The 19,864-nt window shown below is 37.9% G+C and overlaps 2 protein-coding genes and 1 long non-coding RNA gene across 3 annotated transcripts; all 3 read left to right on the top strand.

The window, feature by feature from the left end:
• The first annotated feature begins 257 nt into the window (after positions 1 to 257).
• LOC136261932 (uncharacterized) lies at positions 258 to 1,480 on the top strand. The gene is made up of 2 exons (XR_010704057.1): positions 258 to 887; positions 941 to 1,480. It is a non-coding gene; the product is annotated as an uncharacterized lncRNA (long non-coding RNA).
• Positions 1,481 to 2,259: 779 nt separating this feature from the next.
• LOC136261773 (1-aminocyclopropane-1-carboxylate oxidase-like) lies at positions 2,260 to 12,998 on the top strand. The gene is made up of 4 exons (XM_066055827.1): positions 2,260 to 2,383; positions 6,990 to 7,216; positions 10,416 to 10,890; positions 12,569 to 12,998. The coding sequence occupies exons 1-4, from the start codon at positions 2,359 to 2,361 to the stop codon at positions 12,895 to 12,897; spliced, it is 1,056 nt and encodes a 351-aa protein (XP_065911899.1). The 5' UTR covers positions 2,260 to 2,358; the 3' UTR covers positions 12,898 to 12,998.
• Positions 12,999 to 15,688: 2,690 nt separating this feature from the next.
• LOC136262392 (protein CMSS1-like) lies at positions 15,689 to 19,566 on the top strand. Its single transcript, XM_066056644.1, has 6 exons — positions 15,689 to 15,877; positions 16,635 to 16,743; positions 17,108 to 17,167; positions 17,216 to 17,379; positions 18,552 to 18,639; positions 19,347 to 19,566. Exons 1-6 carry the CDS (start codon positions 15,803 to 15,805, stop codon positions 19,517 to 19,519), a joined length of 669 nt encoding a protein of 222 aa, XP_065912716.1. The 5' UTR covers positions 15,689 to 15,802; the 3' UTR covers positions 19,520 to 19,566.
• Positions 19,567 to 19,864: the final 298 nt, after the last annotated feature.

Genomic DNA, 19,864 nt, shown 5'->3' on the forward strand with positions numbered 1-19,864 from the left:
AAAGGTGTCGTGGGTCTGGGCTTTTACAACTTGTTGGACCGTTATATTGTTGAGCTGATTGTGAGGTTGAGTATTGATCATATAATTATACACACAGATGTAATGTATCATGTATCCGACAATTGCGGTTAATCAAACCATAGATATACTAAACTTTACAACGGGATTGGAAACGGAAGTAACTCACGTGACGTCTCTGTACAAATTCCCAATGTGACGTAACGAGCTCGAAAAATCATCCATGTTTCGCTTGCGCTAGTTAGGCCATACCTATTGGATTTTATGTTGCACGGGCCCGACCGACTGTCTTTTTTCATGACCTGAAATGATAATGATAATCACGTGATATAGGATCACGTGTGCCAAGATGGTCAATCTCGTATGTGCTAGTGAAAATCAGCTATTGGGATAACCAGGCTCCTCTAGGGATTAAACTCTTCAAAAGGTTGAGCTTTAATGGTGAAGATACTCCAAACGAAATAGTTCTTATATTCAAGAGGTTTGATTCATTGTACAGCAATACATTATGGTGCTGCAGAACACCCTATATGTTTCATTAACGTTTTTTGTAGTTGTTGCTCTTTTTGTATGGTCCATAATACTTTAATTTTCTATTATGTACTAATTATTATTGACATTATCAAATCGACCTACCTACCCAAATTTTCTGAGGTTTTGCCCGCGCAACATAAGATCCAGTAGGTATGGCCTTAGTCGCCATAGATACTGTCCGTAGTTACGAGCGCGATATTATTTCTAATGGCTTTATTTGCCAACTATTAGCAATTTGTCGACTTTTAACTTGGCCTTGTACACAATAACAGGAATGCGTGTGCAACCACAAGAGGCTGTTGTTCGTAATAAACAAGCCACCAGCATGTCAAGAGGTAAGCGAATTATGTTATGGCCACACCGTCTCATTTTTGTAGACTTTTCACAGATTCTCTGTGTTGGGAAGCAGCTTAGGTAGCTTTGTTTTGAAATCTATATCAAGTGTGTAGTGTAATAGGCAACTTGGAGTTATTGTATCAATTGTCATATTGTATAAAATTACTGCTTACCACTTTACACTTGTAGACTTTTAGTAGGCCCATGACCAATGCTAGATATCAATTTACCATACCATCAACTACTACCACACTTGGGGGGTGTAAAGTGTGTGTTGGATTGCTCTGAAACCAAAGCTGTATGGCACGGGGATGAAAGACAGAATCTTTTAATAAGACACAAAATTTTGAAGAAATCATCCAAGCCACATGATTAGACATCCATCAAAGAACACCAAATGACAGTGTACTGATGACCAACAAGCAAGAGCTCAAGATGCACTACCAAATTATATGTTTAAACAGTATGTGTACTTTCAAAAGAAGTGACAAACACTTAGTATAGCTAGCTACATTGCACACGTATTTCATAATCAACGTACACATATTACACTGTACAGTTAAAATATTCAAAGTGTATGGTTTCTTTGTTAGTTAGTGTGACGGATTGTCGGTTTAACACAGTCTGGCTGTACTGGTGCGGCTACCTTTAGCCAACTCTAGCAATGGTGAATGGCTTGTGTAATTAACTGAAGTCATACTGGGACCAATCAATCATGTTTATCCACTTTGTAGTATAATGCCACGTAAGTACTGAAGCTTCCATACAGGCCTCCTGCAAATCTATGATATCATAGAATGACCTGGACTGGGAATTGAAGAATGTGGCCCGGCCTGGTGGACCAAGTGTTCTATTAGCTAGTTGCAGACACACTTGCAGGACAGTATGGTATGGTATGGAATACATCTAAAGTCCGTTCTTTCAAATATACGACTCAGTACAAGGTCACGGGTCGTTGAAATCAGTCACTAAACCATAGATATTCTCTCTAATATCTATGACTAAACAAACTGGATAAATCATGCACCAGCGTCCAATGTGTCACTACCGAAAATTCGCCCAAATACGGCTCTTGCAAACTCTTCAAACTTTTGTTATTGTCCTGGGAGACTTAACTGCTTCATCCTGAAGTGAAGTTAGCGACAAACAGATAAACTACGGACACACCTGCTCGCCATCATCGTCCTTAGCAACCGCACTATGACGTAAACCGAAACACGGATGTTATAGTGCGCGAGTTCCGTTTCCAATCCCTATGTGTATAGTATATCTATGATCAAACAATGACGCCATCAAGTATAACCAAACAATGACGTCATCAAGCTAGATTTGTCACGATCGCGCGCGTCCTAATGAGATTAATATTTCTACCAATTATGTACACACAGGTATAAAGGTTAATCCTTGACCACTACGTGTGAAGCTGTGGCCTGATAGCTGGGAGGCGTACACGATATAAGCAAAGACACTATGTTAGCTGCGCGCTGCAGACCAGGTAAGTTGTAGCTACTGTACAGTTGGCGTGTTCCAGCAATTATTGCCAGGCCCTCCTGGTCAGTTTTCCCCCCCCTTTCTTTTATAACGTACATTTCTATAGAATTATATATAGCTATGTATATTCGCCTGCATATAGCTTCAGAGATAGATATAAATGTAGAGTACTGGCACGTTGTAAAAATGTGACCAACTCCAAGGTGCCACACCTATTTTTAGCTAGTCGGATCGCATGTCGCTTACGGTAGAGCAGCGTACAAACATTTCTATATAGCAAGCTGTCTGGGAAGGTTACATGTCATTTTTTATGTTGTATAGAATGGTTGCAGTTAGGCCGGGCATATAAAAAAACTCTCAGAGCATATATAAGTACCTGATCCATTGCATTTATATAGCTACACTGACCTAGCTACTTTTAATGCACTCTGTCACAGTTAATGCCGATTCCCAAAATACACTCTTACTGAAGGGCCTCAAGCTAGTCAGCTACCCTGGCTGAGGAACCGAAACACAGCTGGCATGCATCCTCAAGTCACAACCGTACACATAGAGCTATACAGTGGACACAAGCAAAAACAATTAACTACAAACACATGGCTCGTAGAGAACAATTACAAGGTTGTGTGACATATTATCCTGAAAAGTTGCTGATTATAGAACATCATTAATTTGGGATAGCACTCCATCATTGTGTGTAGCTTTGAATCATTATTATCTTAAAAACGTTGCCGGAGTGATAGAAAGATGACATCTTGGTGGCTGTGTGTAATACAAGTGACATATTGATGTCTTCAAGTGTGTATGGCATGCGTGGTCACACTATGTATGGTTTTCCAACCCTTATAATTATAATGTACTGAGCTCTGGCTATATACACTCCACTAGCTAACTATTTTCATATTGAACAGTCTGCAACTGTGGATGGGACTATAGTCATGTAAGACTGTTGGCTATTTTGTATAACTGCATGGATGCTCTGTTGAATTGTACATTACTATACCTAACTCTAACTTGCTTTCTGGTTTAGTTCTAAACATCTGAGAGTGTATGTGGTCTTTACAATACATTACCACATGTTGTACTGCTGCATAACCAGAATTGTTCAAGTGGTAAGGTTTTGGGCTATTGTGTATATCTCTTAGCAACCAAATAGAGTTATTGTAAACATTTTTCACTTTGATCTTGTCTTACAGCAATATTGTGGTCAACAAATTATAACCACACATTTCAATTTGAAGTGACAAAACTAGCAATTGTGCATGTTAGCTATGAGGTGCATATAATTACTAGTTATATTCAAAATACATTATATTGCCCTGAAGGACTTAAAATCAAATACTGGTTTCCTATTTAATCATTCAGTTACTTTCTGTTCATAGTAAAGTGCTAATAATAAAAACAGTTAATATGAAGATGGAAAAGTGCATAACCACTTTGTCATGCATACCAAAGATGCTCGGGGGAGTGGGAGTAAGGGGTGGGGGCAATTGGTGCATGAGTCAGGATGGAAATTCAATTAAAGTGCATCCCATTTTTTGCATGCTGTGATACTGTCACCTCATACATGTGGTTGGTAGTGTTGAGTGGGCTCAGTGTTAACATCATTGACACTTGAAGTGTGATCTAGCTATCCTACATGACACCTAATGCATTTGTAATGTATGACTTCAGTTTGTTGTTACTGCTGCATGTAATGCTTCATGACTGATTGTTAGACAATAGCACTACCGTGTCTTTATATGCATACCTATACCAGTGTACCTATATGTATACCATGTAGACTGAATACTGCATATCACAAGTATGAAACTATTGTAAGATGGAGCTATACAGATTAATTGTTTACAAATTGTTTTCAAAGAGTAGTGGTTAATGGGTCTCAGCCAGACCATTGGGTTGGTGTTCAGAGCGGAATACCTCAAGGTTCAGTCTTAGGTCCCTTGTTTATGTTAACAATGTGCCTGACCTCATTGAGAATAATCTGAAGATGTTTGCAGATGATACCAAGATATATTTGGTCATCAAATCTTTTCATGACAGCCCTAAACGACATCATGATGTTAACAAGTTAATGCAATGGTCAAGTGTTTGGTTGCTTAGGTTTAACGCAGCCAAATGCAAAGTGATGCAAATTGGCAACTCCCTTCCTGCATCATACTAGTACCATGAATGATAGCACTACAAATGTATCTGCTGACCTAGAACTAGTGAACGAGGAGAAGGACCTTGGAGTGTGGTGCACAAGTGACCTCAAGCCAGTTCTACACTGCCAATAAGCTGCAGTCAAGGCTACAGGCGATCTTTTAGAATTGATATGTTTATATATTTGTACAAGATGTATGTTTGGTCGCATTTGGAATATTGCGTACAATCTTGGAGTCCGTACTTAGCCAAAGACATTGACACCCTTGAAAAGGTTCAGAAATGTGCAACTAAATGCCTTCAAGGATTAGCCCACCTGACTTATGAAAGCCAGAACTGTTTTATGAATAGAATAGTCAATCTATGGAACTCCTTACCTGACTTCATTGTTTCAGCACCAACAGTTGCAACGTTCAAGCAGCGCTTGGATAATTTTTGGAAGCAATCTAGATATGGGCACCTTCAAAGGCCCGCAGCCTAGCCTGGCAATTTATCATTGTCTGGGCAGCTACAAGCCCGTTAGACAATAATAATAATAATAATAATAATAATAATGGGTATAGTATGTATACAAATGCCTGATGCCTGTAGCATGGTTTAGCTACCACTTATTAGCTATTCTTTTTGAGGTCTTAATGTCACCCCCCATCATGCATGTTTAGTTGTGTTATTGTGCAAATTTAGTAAACAGGCAGCTAAGCAGGCATTTTGTGGTACACGTAAGCAAGAGTTCATAATATATATATTTAGATATTATGTACTCTTGACGTAAGCTATCCTTATTCGGGTGGTTTGATAATACTATCCAGAAATGTATGTGAGCCCATGAAATATGTCAGTGTTAACAATCTGTGTTTTAGTCTTACTAGAAATAAAATGGGCTACTCTTAAAGTGTACTCCACAGACTGGTGTAGGGACTATGGTGAAAATTGCTGGTTTGTACAATGTTGAGCTACATAGAGAGTTACATAGCTCTGCAAACAAAAACCTTGAATGTAAACAAGAGTTCATAATATAGCTATATACTGGGAGAGTATCCTACTCTCATATAGCTACCACTGTAGAAGGGCATATCATGAAGTTATGATGTAATGCTTGCGAGTTCTCCCATTTCTCTTTGTATAATTAATGATGTCACTATTGAACATAATAACATAATATCGATTGAATGTGTGCCTAACAATGTTGCTAGCAACCGAACTAACTCTAGCTTTCAGTGTTTCTCACCAAACTACCAAGTGTGTCTTCATGGTTTTAGACAACTGCATAGGCATTTCTTACCAGGCCATTTGCGAATACTGCTATCCTGAGCTTTGCGAGTGTGGAATGGTGCTAACGATTCTAGCACTATTACGGATGCTCGTATATCACAAACCACAACATCTTTACACCATAACTTCACGGTACGCTCTTCTACAGGGGTATATGAGAGTAGGATACTCTCCTCAGTATATATATTACGAACTCTTGATGTAAGGAAGTCCTGAATCCTGGTTTTTAGTGCATGCATGCCTCAAGCATAATTATGTTACAGAAGGATCAAATTACATGAAAATATCAAGGAGAAAACATCCTGACCGCCTGGTGGACTCCTGTAAGTGTTCGAGCGTAAATCGGATGGCTGCAGGTTCGAGGCCACCTAGGTGAGTCATGGATTTTTTCTCCTTTCTGCAACTTTTCAAACACACCTTAAGTAGCTAATGTCTTAGTATCTAATGTCTTTGAGCAGGCTGTAGGACCAGCCGGTGTCCTACAGACCTTCAGCACTTGTGCTGTAAAGCTTTAATAAAAAAAAATAAATAAATAAAAATCACCACTATTGCCATGTAGCTAGCTGGGATTTTTTGGCGTTCAGGCTGTGTATTAGTGTCAAGACAATGACTCCCTGCATTCACAAGCTAAAGCTTTCTCATGCACAGGTTGCTAGTGGTATAGTACTTCCAATACATTAGCAGTCACGGTGTGTAAACTGCATGATAGAAAAAGTCAGTAGTAGTACTGCTGATAACTTTTTACATCTATAGTTAGTTATTGTGTTTAGCCTTCAGTGATTTGCTCATAATAATATACTGAAGGTGAATAACCTGCACAACAGAGCAGATACTGGTGCACGTAGTTTATATAGATCACACTGGTTACTAAGATTTTCTGTTAATACTCAATTTCATTATACATGCAGCTCATCATTGATATGACAACTGCTAAGTTACATCATTCAGTTAATCATTTGACACTTCAAGAGCAAAGGACTAAAATGATTACTCAACTTTTTAAAAAAGAATTGTTAAACTATAACCAAACTTCACCTGTTAAAGTTTTCTGAGTTCTTGTTATCTCGTGATTCAACATGATAATATGCAAAGCTGCATGATAGCAAAAGTATTCACATAGTGATATTCTCACACTCTTTATAATTATTCATTTGAAACTGTTAAATTAGAAATCATCTTTTTTTTGTTTGTAGTGATATTGCACAAGCAACTGAGACAAGTTACCTTGGTGACATCCTGGAGCTATTTCACTAGATGGTGTTATAGTACCAACTCCACTTTGCCATCGCAAGTTCCTGTCATTGATATTGGGGCAGCTATTCGAGGAGAATGTATTGATAGTTTGTCCAAAGAAATTTGCTGTGCAGCCAACAAATTTGGTGCATTTCAAGTCGTCAACCATGGAATTGATACTGACAAGGTGTGTGGCTAGTTCACACTGTGAGTAATAGTGGTGTTGTTGCACCTCACTTGGTACACATGTACTTTGCAAGTTGTGTATTTTTGGTAAGCGTCCTCTAAAGATTTTTGCTTAGGCTCCTAGGCTAGTAGTAACACCTCATACAGGCTCTGCCTTCTGTGTTCGCCCTAACTGGTAAAGTCGATAATCAATAAATCTAAAGGCTTACTTATGACTTTTAAGTCAAGGTATAATATTCATGGTAGTGAGCAGTGTATAAAGTGAACTTGAATCCAACCTCAAAATTTTCTGGGGTCATGTCCTAAAGCCTCTTTCAGTCTTTATATTACATATAATATTATTGTATATTTCAGAAGCTCCCTTTTTAATATCCTAGATTCACCACTGTATCGCTATAATAGTGCCATTCCATGTTTAAAATATACATTGACACTTTAACATTTCCTGTATTGTGTCATAATGTCATAGATCACATAACAAGTGTTGTATGACTTTATCATACATACTGTGTGCTCATAGTTTTCATAGGTTTCATTTAGTAAACATTAAAACTCTCAAATCACACGGTATAATTAATTGCACAATTTTGACAACAATGACTGTACTGATATTACTTTACGCAATTACAAACTAGAATAAACTTTCCTTATTTCCCTCTACTGTTAAGTTATGGAACTCCCTCCCCCCACTGTAATTAACTCCCCTGCACTTAATCAGTTTTGTAATATGATTAATACCTGTGCATTATAATCTCCTTTGATTTCTGCGCAGTAACAAATATACATACTTAATACCTTGTCAGTTGCTGTGGCTATACTGATTGTCAATTATGGTATATGTTGTCATGTATGGTGGTCACTGTACTAATGTAAATCCTTCACTGTGCTATATGCTGATATATAAAAAGAAATATAAGAGTGTTGCTTCAACACAAGGATTGGGGCAATTTGAAAACTATATGACATGGAATGAACTGAATATAGCAGTAGGCACCATGTCCACTGCATTCAGTAACATCATCAGGGTTGGGTCATCTGGGTTGCATTTGTCTGGATCAACCGGCTGTTTTGACCTAGGCCTGCTTTATAGAATTATCCAGGTCTGACCCAGATTGGATCACGTGTGAAATGAATTAATTAGTGTAATGTTGTGAATGTGCCATAGTCTAGTCCTCCATGAGCCATGCCCACTTTTCAGGACTGTGTGTTACAGTGTGTATAGGCATATACATGGAGCCATGCATATTTATCATTGAGGTGTGTTGTAGTCTGAAGATATGTACAAAGCAAAGCCATTGTTGCTGTGTGTATGAATGGAGCCATGCAAAATGATCAACACCCATTTTTTCAGTAAGGTATGCACAAAGCCATTCCCATGTCTGTGGACTTATGTGGAATCAATTGATTGTTAGTTATCATATAGCTACCCTACTAGGGTTAGGTAACCCTAAACCTAAACCTAGCCTTTTATGCATGCCTTGGGTTTTAACCCAGACTACTATTTGGGTCATTACTATCCAGGTCAGTGGGACATCTGGGTTAGTAGTAGTGTCTCAGTTCACACATAGCTATATCTTCCATTCTTACAATGTCACTCAATGACTGTCAAATATTTCTGAACTGAAAAAATGCAGTTACACATCAAGGAAGCATTTTTGACATATAAATTTCTTGTGCATGGTACCAAGAGTAAATAATGGTCTTCCATTATTTACTCTTCCATTATCAAGAGTAAATAATGGAAAACTTTCTTTGACGCCATTTTTGTGACACACGGGCGCCGTTTAATTATGAACTGGGCGCTTATAATTTTTCGGGCGCGACCTGTCTACCCTGGCCAGGTGTTGATTGGCTCATTTAGCACTTACTTTGACAAGGCGGCTCTACTTGACGTGCTCATTTTCGATGCAGTATATTAGAGTTGGATACTCTCTCTTCCATTATTTACTCTTCCATTATTTACTCTTGATGGTACCAATGAGATTTCAATAGAAATGTGGGCTGTCCAGTCAGTCACTGTTGTGAGTATATTGCACCGCTTGAAATCACTAGACTTGTGCCAATTATACAGGCATAATTTCAAACATAATAGGCTGGAAAAAGCATCAAGCATTATGCCAGCATAATAGAGCAATTTTCAAGATTTTAAATTAAAATACACAATGCGTGTGCCAAAAACGTAGCAAGACATGAGCACTTATTACTGTATTTCATATCAAGAAATTTTATTGTTTCTTGGCTGATTATTCACACTTTGTGGAAATAAGATTGAGATACTCTAATAGAGCAGTCACTTACACTAATACAGCAGTCGCTCAATAGCATAATGAGATATTTTCAAAACATAGTTGGCTCAAGCCTAGAAATCACTGAATTTGCTAGTATTTAAATTAAGACATACTGTACTTTGTGCCACCAGCAACACATGCCCTTTGAACTTGCAGGTGGTACAGCAGACTGAATTTTATTAATTTGTTTGCGTGTCACAAGCATGTGCGAATATGTAATACTTAGTTTTAATATTTACAGCTGTTGGATTCAGGGGGAGCAGAGGATGGGAGGGGGAAGGGGGGTTGTATCCCCTGTCGAAGAGATTATGAAAAGTGTATTGCATGTGATGATTGTGTTACTTTAGTGTAGCTAGGTGTCTGGGGGCTTACCCCCCCCTCCAGGAAGTTCCTTCCAGGAAGTTTTGAGAATTAGGCTATCAAAAATTTAATTTTAGAGTGATTTCAGCAGTCACCATTACTATTTGTTTACTGTTGTATTAGGATCACTGTTCTATTAGGGTATATCGATCTTGATACATTACGGTACCTATTTATTAATGGTAGAATGTCTGCTAAAATCACTCTCAGATTCAATCTCAGTGGGCCTATACTCAAAATATACCCCTAGATTGGCATGCTTCACATGTTAGTGTGCTTTGTATACTCACACACTAAGGCATGCCATCTCCTGGACAAGCTACAGTTAACACCCAATATCTCCCCTAAAAGGTGCCTACTTTGCTCCAAGGTCCTCATAATTTGTACTAACAGCCTCACTTCACACAATACAAGATTTGATAGGTTGCTATATAAATTAGCTTTAATAGCTTTGTATTTGCTATGCTACAAATGTATGACCCAGCTTTAAAAGAGGCCTCTTGGCCTGTAGTGTGAAAGCTACAAATAATATAATTGTTTCTTTTGCTGCAGATACTTAAGGAGTCAAGAAACTTTCTGAGTAGTTCCACTGAGAAAAAAATGATAGCATCAAAAGGTGATGGAATTTGGGGCTATTTTGGTTTATTGGGTGAGAAGACACTTGGAACACCAGATGTGAAGGAGGGAATATACTTTCGGTCTAAGTTATCTTGTTTAAAGAATTTTGATGTTTCTGATTTTGTTCTAAAGGAACCTAACAAATGGCCACACCAAGCGGACTTTCCACAATTTAGGGATACTGTTGAATCACATGATGTCGCTGTTTATGCAGCTGCGTGTGCCGTTAGCAAGTGTATTTCCAGTGGACTTGGAATGGAAAACGATTATTTCATCAAAAACACTATTTCCCAATTTGAACAGACTGGAATATTTCGTTATCACCATAACCACGATGATGTTGGGCTTGATTTTGGAATTGGACCACATTCAGATCGTGGATTTCTGGCAGTGATTGTAAATGATAATGGTAATTGAAATATAATGTTGTTTATTCTATTTTAACAGAATAACTATAAGATAATCTCTGTCTATTAGAATAACCCATTTACAATAACATCTCACCAGTTAGTGCTATTGCTAGCAAAACCGTAACACTCTGTAGTTTTATTCAGTGTACAGGAGATGCTGCAGCTGGTTGCTAATGTTCATAACATTTGCACAGTATGGATATGCAGTGTTGGGCAAGTTATACTTTGTAATATTGCTACTCTTTACTTCTGGACAATGTAGTTACATATTGAAAAAGGTAACTTTATATTCATCGGTAAATGTATTAAATATTAGAATGAGTATCAAGAAAGTTTAGGTTGAGTAGGGAGCATAGAAATACACTATACCTTGTATCCTGTAAATAGTACAGTAGAGAATTGATTATCTGAACCCCAATTTTCTGAACGTTTGGTTATCCGAGTGACTGCTAAATTCGAGTATTATGTCAAAAAATGCGTATGCTTATGTTTTTTATGTAAAGCTCTGAATATAAATCAATGGATTTTACACACTATTCAGTTATGCAAACATCCCCCCCCCCCCCCCCCGTATTAGTTTGACTTTCTACCTATAGCCTTGAGCCCATAATAATCAAAACCAGTGTCCAAGTATAGCTGCAGGTGTAGTTGACCTCCCTTGTTTCATTACTTTTTATTTTATGTGATTCCTGCGGCTTGAATTTAAAATTCTCTGCTTACTTGTTTACTTTTTGTAACAGGTAATGACTGGTGTACCTGCATCAAAGGAAAGAATGATAGCGGACTTATCAAAATTAATTACATGTCTGAATGTGTGCCTCGAATATCAATTACTGAAAAGCTGTGGCCATGCATTTTGCTCCATTTTTAGCTAGTATGTTACACCTGTTACACAGGATTACAATAAAGAACAGTGCAAGTCAGACCACAAGAAGCGCTTCTGCAATCAGTTCACTCACTTCAGAATATAAGGGCATAAAGTAGGTCCATGGTGCATACATTATAGATCTCAAGACCATAACAGTAAGCCAAGGACATCAATTGATCAGTTGTTTTTGAAATTATGTAGAAATGTGCATGTGAAAATTTCAGATCACTCTGAATCCACTTCATTATTGCTACCTAGTTGTTATGAAGGAAATGTGAGGCTGGTCACCATGTTATGCAGTGCTACAATGTCATAAAATAGAACTTTTATAAAGGTAGGAAGTAAGTCACTGGTAGCAGTGGCTTGGTATGGAGGTGCTTATATAGATATGGAGATCTTTGGCTTACAGTAATGGGCAATTTCTCTACATTTCTTGTACTGTACACATTGACTGCTCTATTAGAGAATTTTAATATTACTGATTTAAATATTCCATATTCATTACCATTATCATTATTAGTACTTTACAGTGACCAGCATAAGTAGTTTAACTTATAGCCATGACAAGTCTTTCTTTCAGTGAAAAAAATTGTCCACAATTCTGTGAATGTTTATGGCATTGTTACCATATTTTGTATCCAAATTCACCTTTGTCGTTAAATTCAAGACAATCAAGTGACATAATTATTTGCATTTTCTATGCAGGTTTATATATTTCTCTCACTGCAGCTGGTAGCCATCTCATTGGTTGAGTTGTGCATTGCATAAATTTAAGAGTAAAATATATATGATTACTTATTCTATTATAGGTGGGCTGCAAATTCAACTTCCTTCAAGTGACATTTGGGTTGACGTACCACCGGTTGACAACGCTGTTGTGATATTAGTTAATGATTATCTTGATTACATCACTAATGGGTTTTGTAAGACAAGTATTCACAGAGTGCTAAAGCCACCATCGCGTGATCGATATTCGGTCACTACATTTGTTGTACCTCACTTTAACCTGGAGATGACCCTGGACAAGATTGGTGATGGTGTTAGTGATCATGTGAGGGATATTATTAAGAAGAGGCAGTATGCAACCATAGGAGAACATGTTATTGAACAGTTTGTTCTTAGCTTAACAAAGCAATAATCCATTTATCATTACAGAGTATCTCTATATTTAAGATAATTGTTGATAATTGTTTATGTTGTATATAACAATATTATCAGGTATATTGTATTTTTGATTGATATTACTGAGACCATGCACAGGGGTAGATCCAAACTGGTAGTGGGAGGAAGTGCTAAACAGCAGCATATCCCAAATTTACATTTTCAGTTTTGTGTTCCCCCACCCCACTGTGCCGTCCAATTACCCACTCACTACAGGGGCGGATCCAGGACCTGGCAGGGGGAGGGGCACAAACAGGCAAGTTGTAGGTGGTTAGGGAGAGCCAGATCCTCTTGCTAGTTGCTGCATTTTTGAAGCAGCAAATAATACACCTCTTAGTAGTATCTCACTGCTGATTTTTGTCATTTTGGCCTTTGCAGATGGCTGTGAAGTCTTTAAAGCAGTTTAAAAGGCTCTGAATGTCTTAAACAACAGCAACACAATAATTATTTTTAGAGGCGCTTAGTGCGTACGAAGGTGCTGGATGACAGTTTCATAACTAGGTTGACTTCAGTTTCAGGTGAATTCGTAATAAATGCTAGTAAAATGTGCATATTTTCGTGAGTTTTATAAGCTGATCTTGCCCTGGCATGAAGTTTAGTATTTTAATCAGAAGTATGGCTCCTCCACTGTGTGACAAGGTGGGGGGGGGGGGGGGGGGGCATTTGCCCCAAATGCCCCATCCTGGATCCGCCATTGCACTAGTATTTGAGTATAGCTGGTATTTGGTGAAGTGGCTAAGCTAGATCCTACTATTGGTAGTTTGGTATTAATTGAGCCATTTTAAGGAAGTCCATGCTGTGGGTGTCTCTATTTAAGAACTCTCCGGCAGAGATTGAGTCTGGGGAAAATATATAGGTTCTTGCTTTCTTCACTTTTCCCTCACAATTAAATATTAAATACACTAATTTGCAATTTGGTCTTGTAGACAGTCCGGGTGAGTCAGCTAAACAATCTCTTCTGTAACTTGTTTGAAGGTCTGTCCTGGCCACCATATCATTCTCAAAGCATAGTGAATATGACTTGACAGACCATGGCAATAGTTGTGCCTGGTTCCATTGTCAGAAAAGGGACTGAGGTGCTGTATGGTCACAGTTGTACTTGACATTCTTATGTGACACAGAGAACAACATTTGAGGAACATACGGTTAAGAAAGAGAAGTATTTTCTTGCATAAGGGCAGCTAGTACGTACCTACATGGACAAAGTCTTGTGGGCCAACGCCAGTGGTGTAGAACTTGGGTGGGATTGGCTTTATACTTGCTGACTGGTCAGTGTCTCTGTCCATACTAAGCCACCACACATACTGGCATTCATTGTGCCTTTATTTGGGTGTCCATTGGTATATACAGACTCAGGATCTGCCTGAACCTGAGGTGCTACACACAACCGTGGCCACAGTCAGGTCCACTGTGGTAGTGGAACTTGAAGATGGCTTGCAACATTGCATGACTGCTGTTCCTTATGCATCTACCTGTGTCTAGATGATGAATAGACTGCCAACGCTTCTGAACTACTCCCTAGGAAAAATCCATTGGCGATGATTTTAGAATGCTCCATAAAAATATGTGTATTAATAATAATTTTAAAAAAACCTGTGAATACTTTCCATTTTGACTGTATACAGTGCATGAACAGCACTAATTTATACTCTTGATTTAACGATAATTATGTACGTCCCTTGGCATTCTGGTTTTCCATGTTTCAGAGATACTTTTTAAAGGAGCTTATAGCAATAATATTTGTGGATACACACCAGGACTTCAAGGACACTTGGTATAGGTCTCATGTACTAGTGTGACATACACATACTGGGATAGAGCGTTCCAGGATATATAAGGGGTCCTGTCAGACTATTCAAAGCAGTTAGGTTAGGATGTGGATCATTGCGCTTGTGCTAATGCAGATCATCTTACTACATATGCATGACACCTACGTTTGTGCATAATTGGATGTAGTAATTGCATCAGCTATAGCGAGGTTCAACAATACAAAATCATTAGAAACACAAGATTCAAAATCCAAGTAGCAGAGATGTGCACAGACCATGGATACCTACAACTGCTCAATTGGTTGTAATGTAATTATTAATTTAACTTGATCTCCATAACTTCGTACATTTGATGTATTCAGATTGCAGTAATAAACACAAATGTATAGGAAGATTTATAACAAAATGTCACAGTAAATAACAGTCATGTTGATCAGGCATACTGTGGATCATCTGAATTGAGTGCATATTTGCGACGAATATCATCCCTCCTGGCTCTTCTCTCGGCTTTTTTGTCAGCATTTCTTTCATATATGTCAGCCCTCTTGTCTGCATAATTGTCGTGAAGACGTTCATAGTTGCGTTTTCTTCTTCGTGACATCCAACAACAACAGCAGCACACACAACAACAGCAACAGGATGCCAACAGCAAGACTAACCCCACCGAGAGTATGGCAATAATACCAGCACCATTTAGTTTACACTGCTTGTAGTAGAAATTGTATCCTTTGCAATTAGTATTTGCTGACACATGGTTGTTACCCCATTTCCACTTCTTACATTCCTTTGACGCTTCGCACCAAAAGCAGTCGTCCATCCCATCAGTGCAGTTCTTACACGAGAGTCCGCGAAGACTACAGTCAATGTCATCGGCCTCTAACTCGTCTAAATCTGTTTCGTCTCTTGCAACGGTCAGAGTAATGACCAAACATACACTTACAAGAACTAAACCAACTCTCATCATGACTTGAAATTGCACTATTCAACGATAATCATGTGATACGATTCCAATTAATGCATAACACGTGACGCAATTCTAATCAATGCGCACCAGACGTGGTAAAGGATAGAAAATTATAAATATACTCGTAAATATATGAACCATCCCTGGTCATGGACGATTTGAGTGACGAGTGGTGGCTAGAGAAGCCGAAGTCGAAAAAGAAACGTCTCAAGAAGACAGATACTGTAAGGCAATTCAATCAGTTTAAATTGCCTCTGTGCATACATACACATCATGTGATAAATGACCTACTCAACTTATAACGGGGAGTAGTAGTTCAGACGATAGGGCATTAATCTGGATACGCCTTGTTATCAATCATGTGCACACATATTTTGATGCTAAGAAGGCTGCTATCATTTTACAAGCACAGCAAATGTCACTTGCACCTCAGAACGGTGGTAAAACATAAGTAATAGTTCTTACAAGGTTTTAGCTATAACCTTTATAATAACAGACAGCTTGATTTGGAGTATTTTCTTTAATAATGAAAAATGATCTCCCGCCCTCATGGAAATCTGAATTCTTGTGGATGTGAAACAAGTAATCAAGTTTGCCTGGCCCTACTGTTGTTTCCTTGAACAAGAAACTTTACCCCCATTGCTCCATTGACCCAGCTGTTAAACTGGGAACATTGCATATGTGAGCACAGCCGAATAGCTGATGTTGTCATCCCTGTAAAAATAACAGAAAAAGCCAACTAAGTTAAAATAATCCCAAGCACATATCAACAATTGGAGAGGGGGGGGGGGGGGGTCAAGTATAAATTTACTCTAATAAAACAGTCACTCAGAAGGATAATTTTGGTGGATGTAAATTGTAAACCATGGTAATCCCTAGTATTAATCACCATTGTCATTAACAGATACAATGCTATGTACATGTATGGCAACCATAATCACTGCTACTAATACTACAAGATTACTCTATAACACACAATAGATTGATACAGTGGAATATTCACCATTACATTCCAAAGAAAGGCAATTATGTGAATTGTCCAATGCACTGCAAACAGTTGAGAAGGACAGTGATGATTTACTAATATTAGGTAATAAGTTGACTATTTTTTGTGTATGCATTTAGATTTTTTAAGTGGTATGTACCATTTTTACACAAGAGTCAACTTTTAAAATACATATGATAATATGTTTGTGTGTACTCCTCTGTGTGTGTGTGTTGTGTGTGTGCGTGTTATTGAAAGGAAGAACAATAATGTCATTGTCATGCCCCCATGCTGCTTTTTCTGAGTAAAGTTGCTGGTTCGCAAACCAAAATTTCATCAAAGAACCTTCTCTCTTTCTTTCAATTGTTTACAATTTTTTATAACTGAATAAACCTTTATCAGAATCCCATTAAAGTTGGCTCTGAATAGTGTTTATACTTGGTGCATGTAAATCAATCGTTCGTTGCAGAAGATAATTTTGTACAAGTTGATGGTGATACTGAAGATTTCAATTCATGTTTAAAGCAAGGTACAGTGTGTTAGACTTTAAGCGGTTAATGGTGTTTTGACTTTACAGCTGTTCCCAATTGGGAGAAATGGTTAGCAAGATTGTCTAAGCCAGCTAGTCCCATTGTTATGGTGATAGCATTGTCTGCTATGAGGTGTATACAACTCAATAGGGAGGCTGCTGGATTTCGCAATGGCTGTACAACTGTTAAATTATTTGCTAAACACATAAAGGTGGGGTAATTCATTTGTTTGTAAAGCTGGACTGTGGAGGGCTTTGTTAATGCATGCGAGGTCTTGTAATGTTTAATTTGTAGAACAAGCTTACTACAAATGAACCAATATCTCTTGTGTGAAAAGACCGATATCTTAAAGGTGGTGCTGATTTGTAACAATGACATAACAAGGTTTCTTGTGTCATTTCCTTAACTCAAAAGAGAGACCAGTCAACATCTGATACATCTAAAATGTGAATGTTCTATTAGAATGTGCAACTGCTCCATTAGAGTATCTTGATTGTTACAGATTTTCATATTATGTACAGCTTCTTGGTCGGATTCTAGAAGGCTTTTTCAGGTGTAAGTTCTGTCAGGAGCAGTAAAGCAGACCAAGACAGTGGGACATATTTGGCATGCAAGCTTCGATCAACAGATACCCAAGAGAATTTTCACTATCTAGAAGCCCTAAGATTTTCACTGTATTCTCTGTGTTACAGGTAAATCAAGCAACTACTGACAGTTATGAAATACAAAATTTGACTTCTGTAATTAAAGTGGTTGATTGCTTTACATGTATACAGTGTCTCAGTATATTTTATTGACTGGTTAAGATTGTCCCCATTCATTTCCTAAGCTATTATGGATTGATTATAAATTACCACCATCCTTATTGACAGCACATTGTGTACAGCTTCATAGATACAACTTCACCTAATGCCAGCTGCCTCCACTGATAATCAGATCCCTTATTGGAAAAACCATAAATTGGCAGCGGCTGTATTTTTTGTCCATTGGTATCGGTTTGGCATCATGATGGGAAAAGCAATAGATACAGATCATTTAGAAATACATGCTCATGTTCATCCAACAATGTTTATAAATGATTAAGTTGCATTATCCTGCACTACAGTATACTGCTTACAACCATTATTGTAACACTACTTACACTATAAACAAGCTAAATTGCTCCTTTATACTCAAATTTCTAGTAAAATTTACTGACAGGTAGGCATGCAGTACTATATCGGATCAGCTACACTTATAAATATTATTGGATATTGGAATCTCATATCGGTGTAGCACTATTCACTAAACCCTAGTGCACCAAATAGTAAATGTCACTCTAACTACAGTAACTCCTCCATTACGTAATTGTGGGTTTGTTTATTCTCTCTGATTGTCTTTTAGGTTGCTGAGCAAAGGACATTCTTAGAATCTCATGTAGTGCCATTTGCCATTGGTACTCCTAACAGAATTAATAAACTGTTGAAACTTGGTATGTTTGCTAGTACAAACTTATGTAGTAATATGTGACCACTCACCAGGTATGGGGAATATGGTCCTTTTACAGCAGATTTGATTTTTCACCTCACACTATTATAAAACTACAAATATACCTTTTGCTGGGCACCCATTTTCCAGTTGTGATAAGCCGTACAAGTAGTCGGAGGGCTCTGGCTAACTTGGTTACCTGGGCTGGCTCAGGGGAGTTGGAGGTATATGAGCTTTAAACTTTCTTTTCATCCCATGTCATTGTTTTCTACTTTGAAAACAACATTTTTGCCCACTTGCACAATAGTGACGTGTTTTTTTTGGCTGTTACGTAGCTGGTTGTACTGTAGATACCAAGGAGTTGTACAACAAGACACAATTGGTAAACTACAACACTCTGAACAATTAAACTGATATTTTCAATATTTGAAAAAGGGCTGGTCTGGTCACTGTACCAATAGAGTACTATAATAGAAAATGTAAGGGAATCATTAATTGATGCTGAAGAAGAGCAGTGGTTTTTTCGATTACATTTTTTGCTTCATTATGCTCAGTGAACACTGCCAAATCATAGTGAGGTAGTCTTGAAGAGTAGTTCTCTGATTGGACAATGTATTTCTTAATATTATGTACAAGTCTAACATATCTTCAGTAAATTGCAGCTGTTTTTCCAAATGTGCTTTGTACTATACAGTGTTGCCTTTTCTGTAGGTGTTCTCAACCTAAAGAAATGTCGACTTATAGTTATTGACTGGTATTGGAAGGATAAGAAGATGAGAGCTATTGCAGATATTCCTGAAGTCAAGGATGACTTGAATACATTACTAAGAGACATTTTATTACCACAGATGCAGTCAAGTAAATTGAAACTCTTTCTATATTAAATGGTGTATGTACACACTGCAAATAACACAATTGGAACCAAGAACAAGTGTATCGTCATGGTGCCCTTTTTGTCCTGATTTTAGGGTCTAAATGTGTGTACAATAATACAAATGGGATGGACTAGTGTCCTAACTATCAAGGTATCCTTATGGCCTAAATAGTGCAGCACCCAAGAGATCCTATACTTGAGATTTTAACCTCTATTTTAGCCCATGTTGTTAATTAAATACGTTAGTTGTTTCTCAGTGGCGGATCCAAGGAAAATCCCATGTGCCCCCCCCCCCAAACACAAAACTAGATCAAGATACTTTAATAGAGTAGTCAGTCAAGGTCAAGTCAAATAC

Source organism: Dysidea avara, chromosome 7, assembly GCF_963678975.1.
Source record: "Dysidea avara chromosome 7, odDysAvar1.4, whole genome shotgun sequence".
In the NCBI taxonomy this organism is placed as follows: Eukaryota; Metazoa; Porifera; class Demospongiae; order Dictyoceratida; family Dysideidae; genus Dysidea; species Dysidea avara.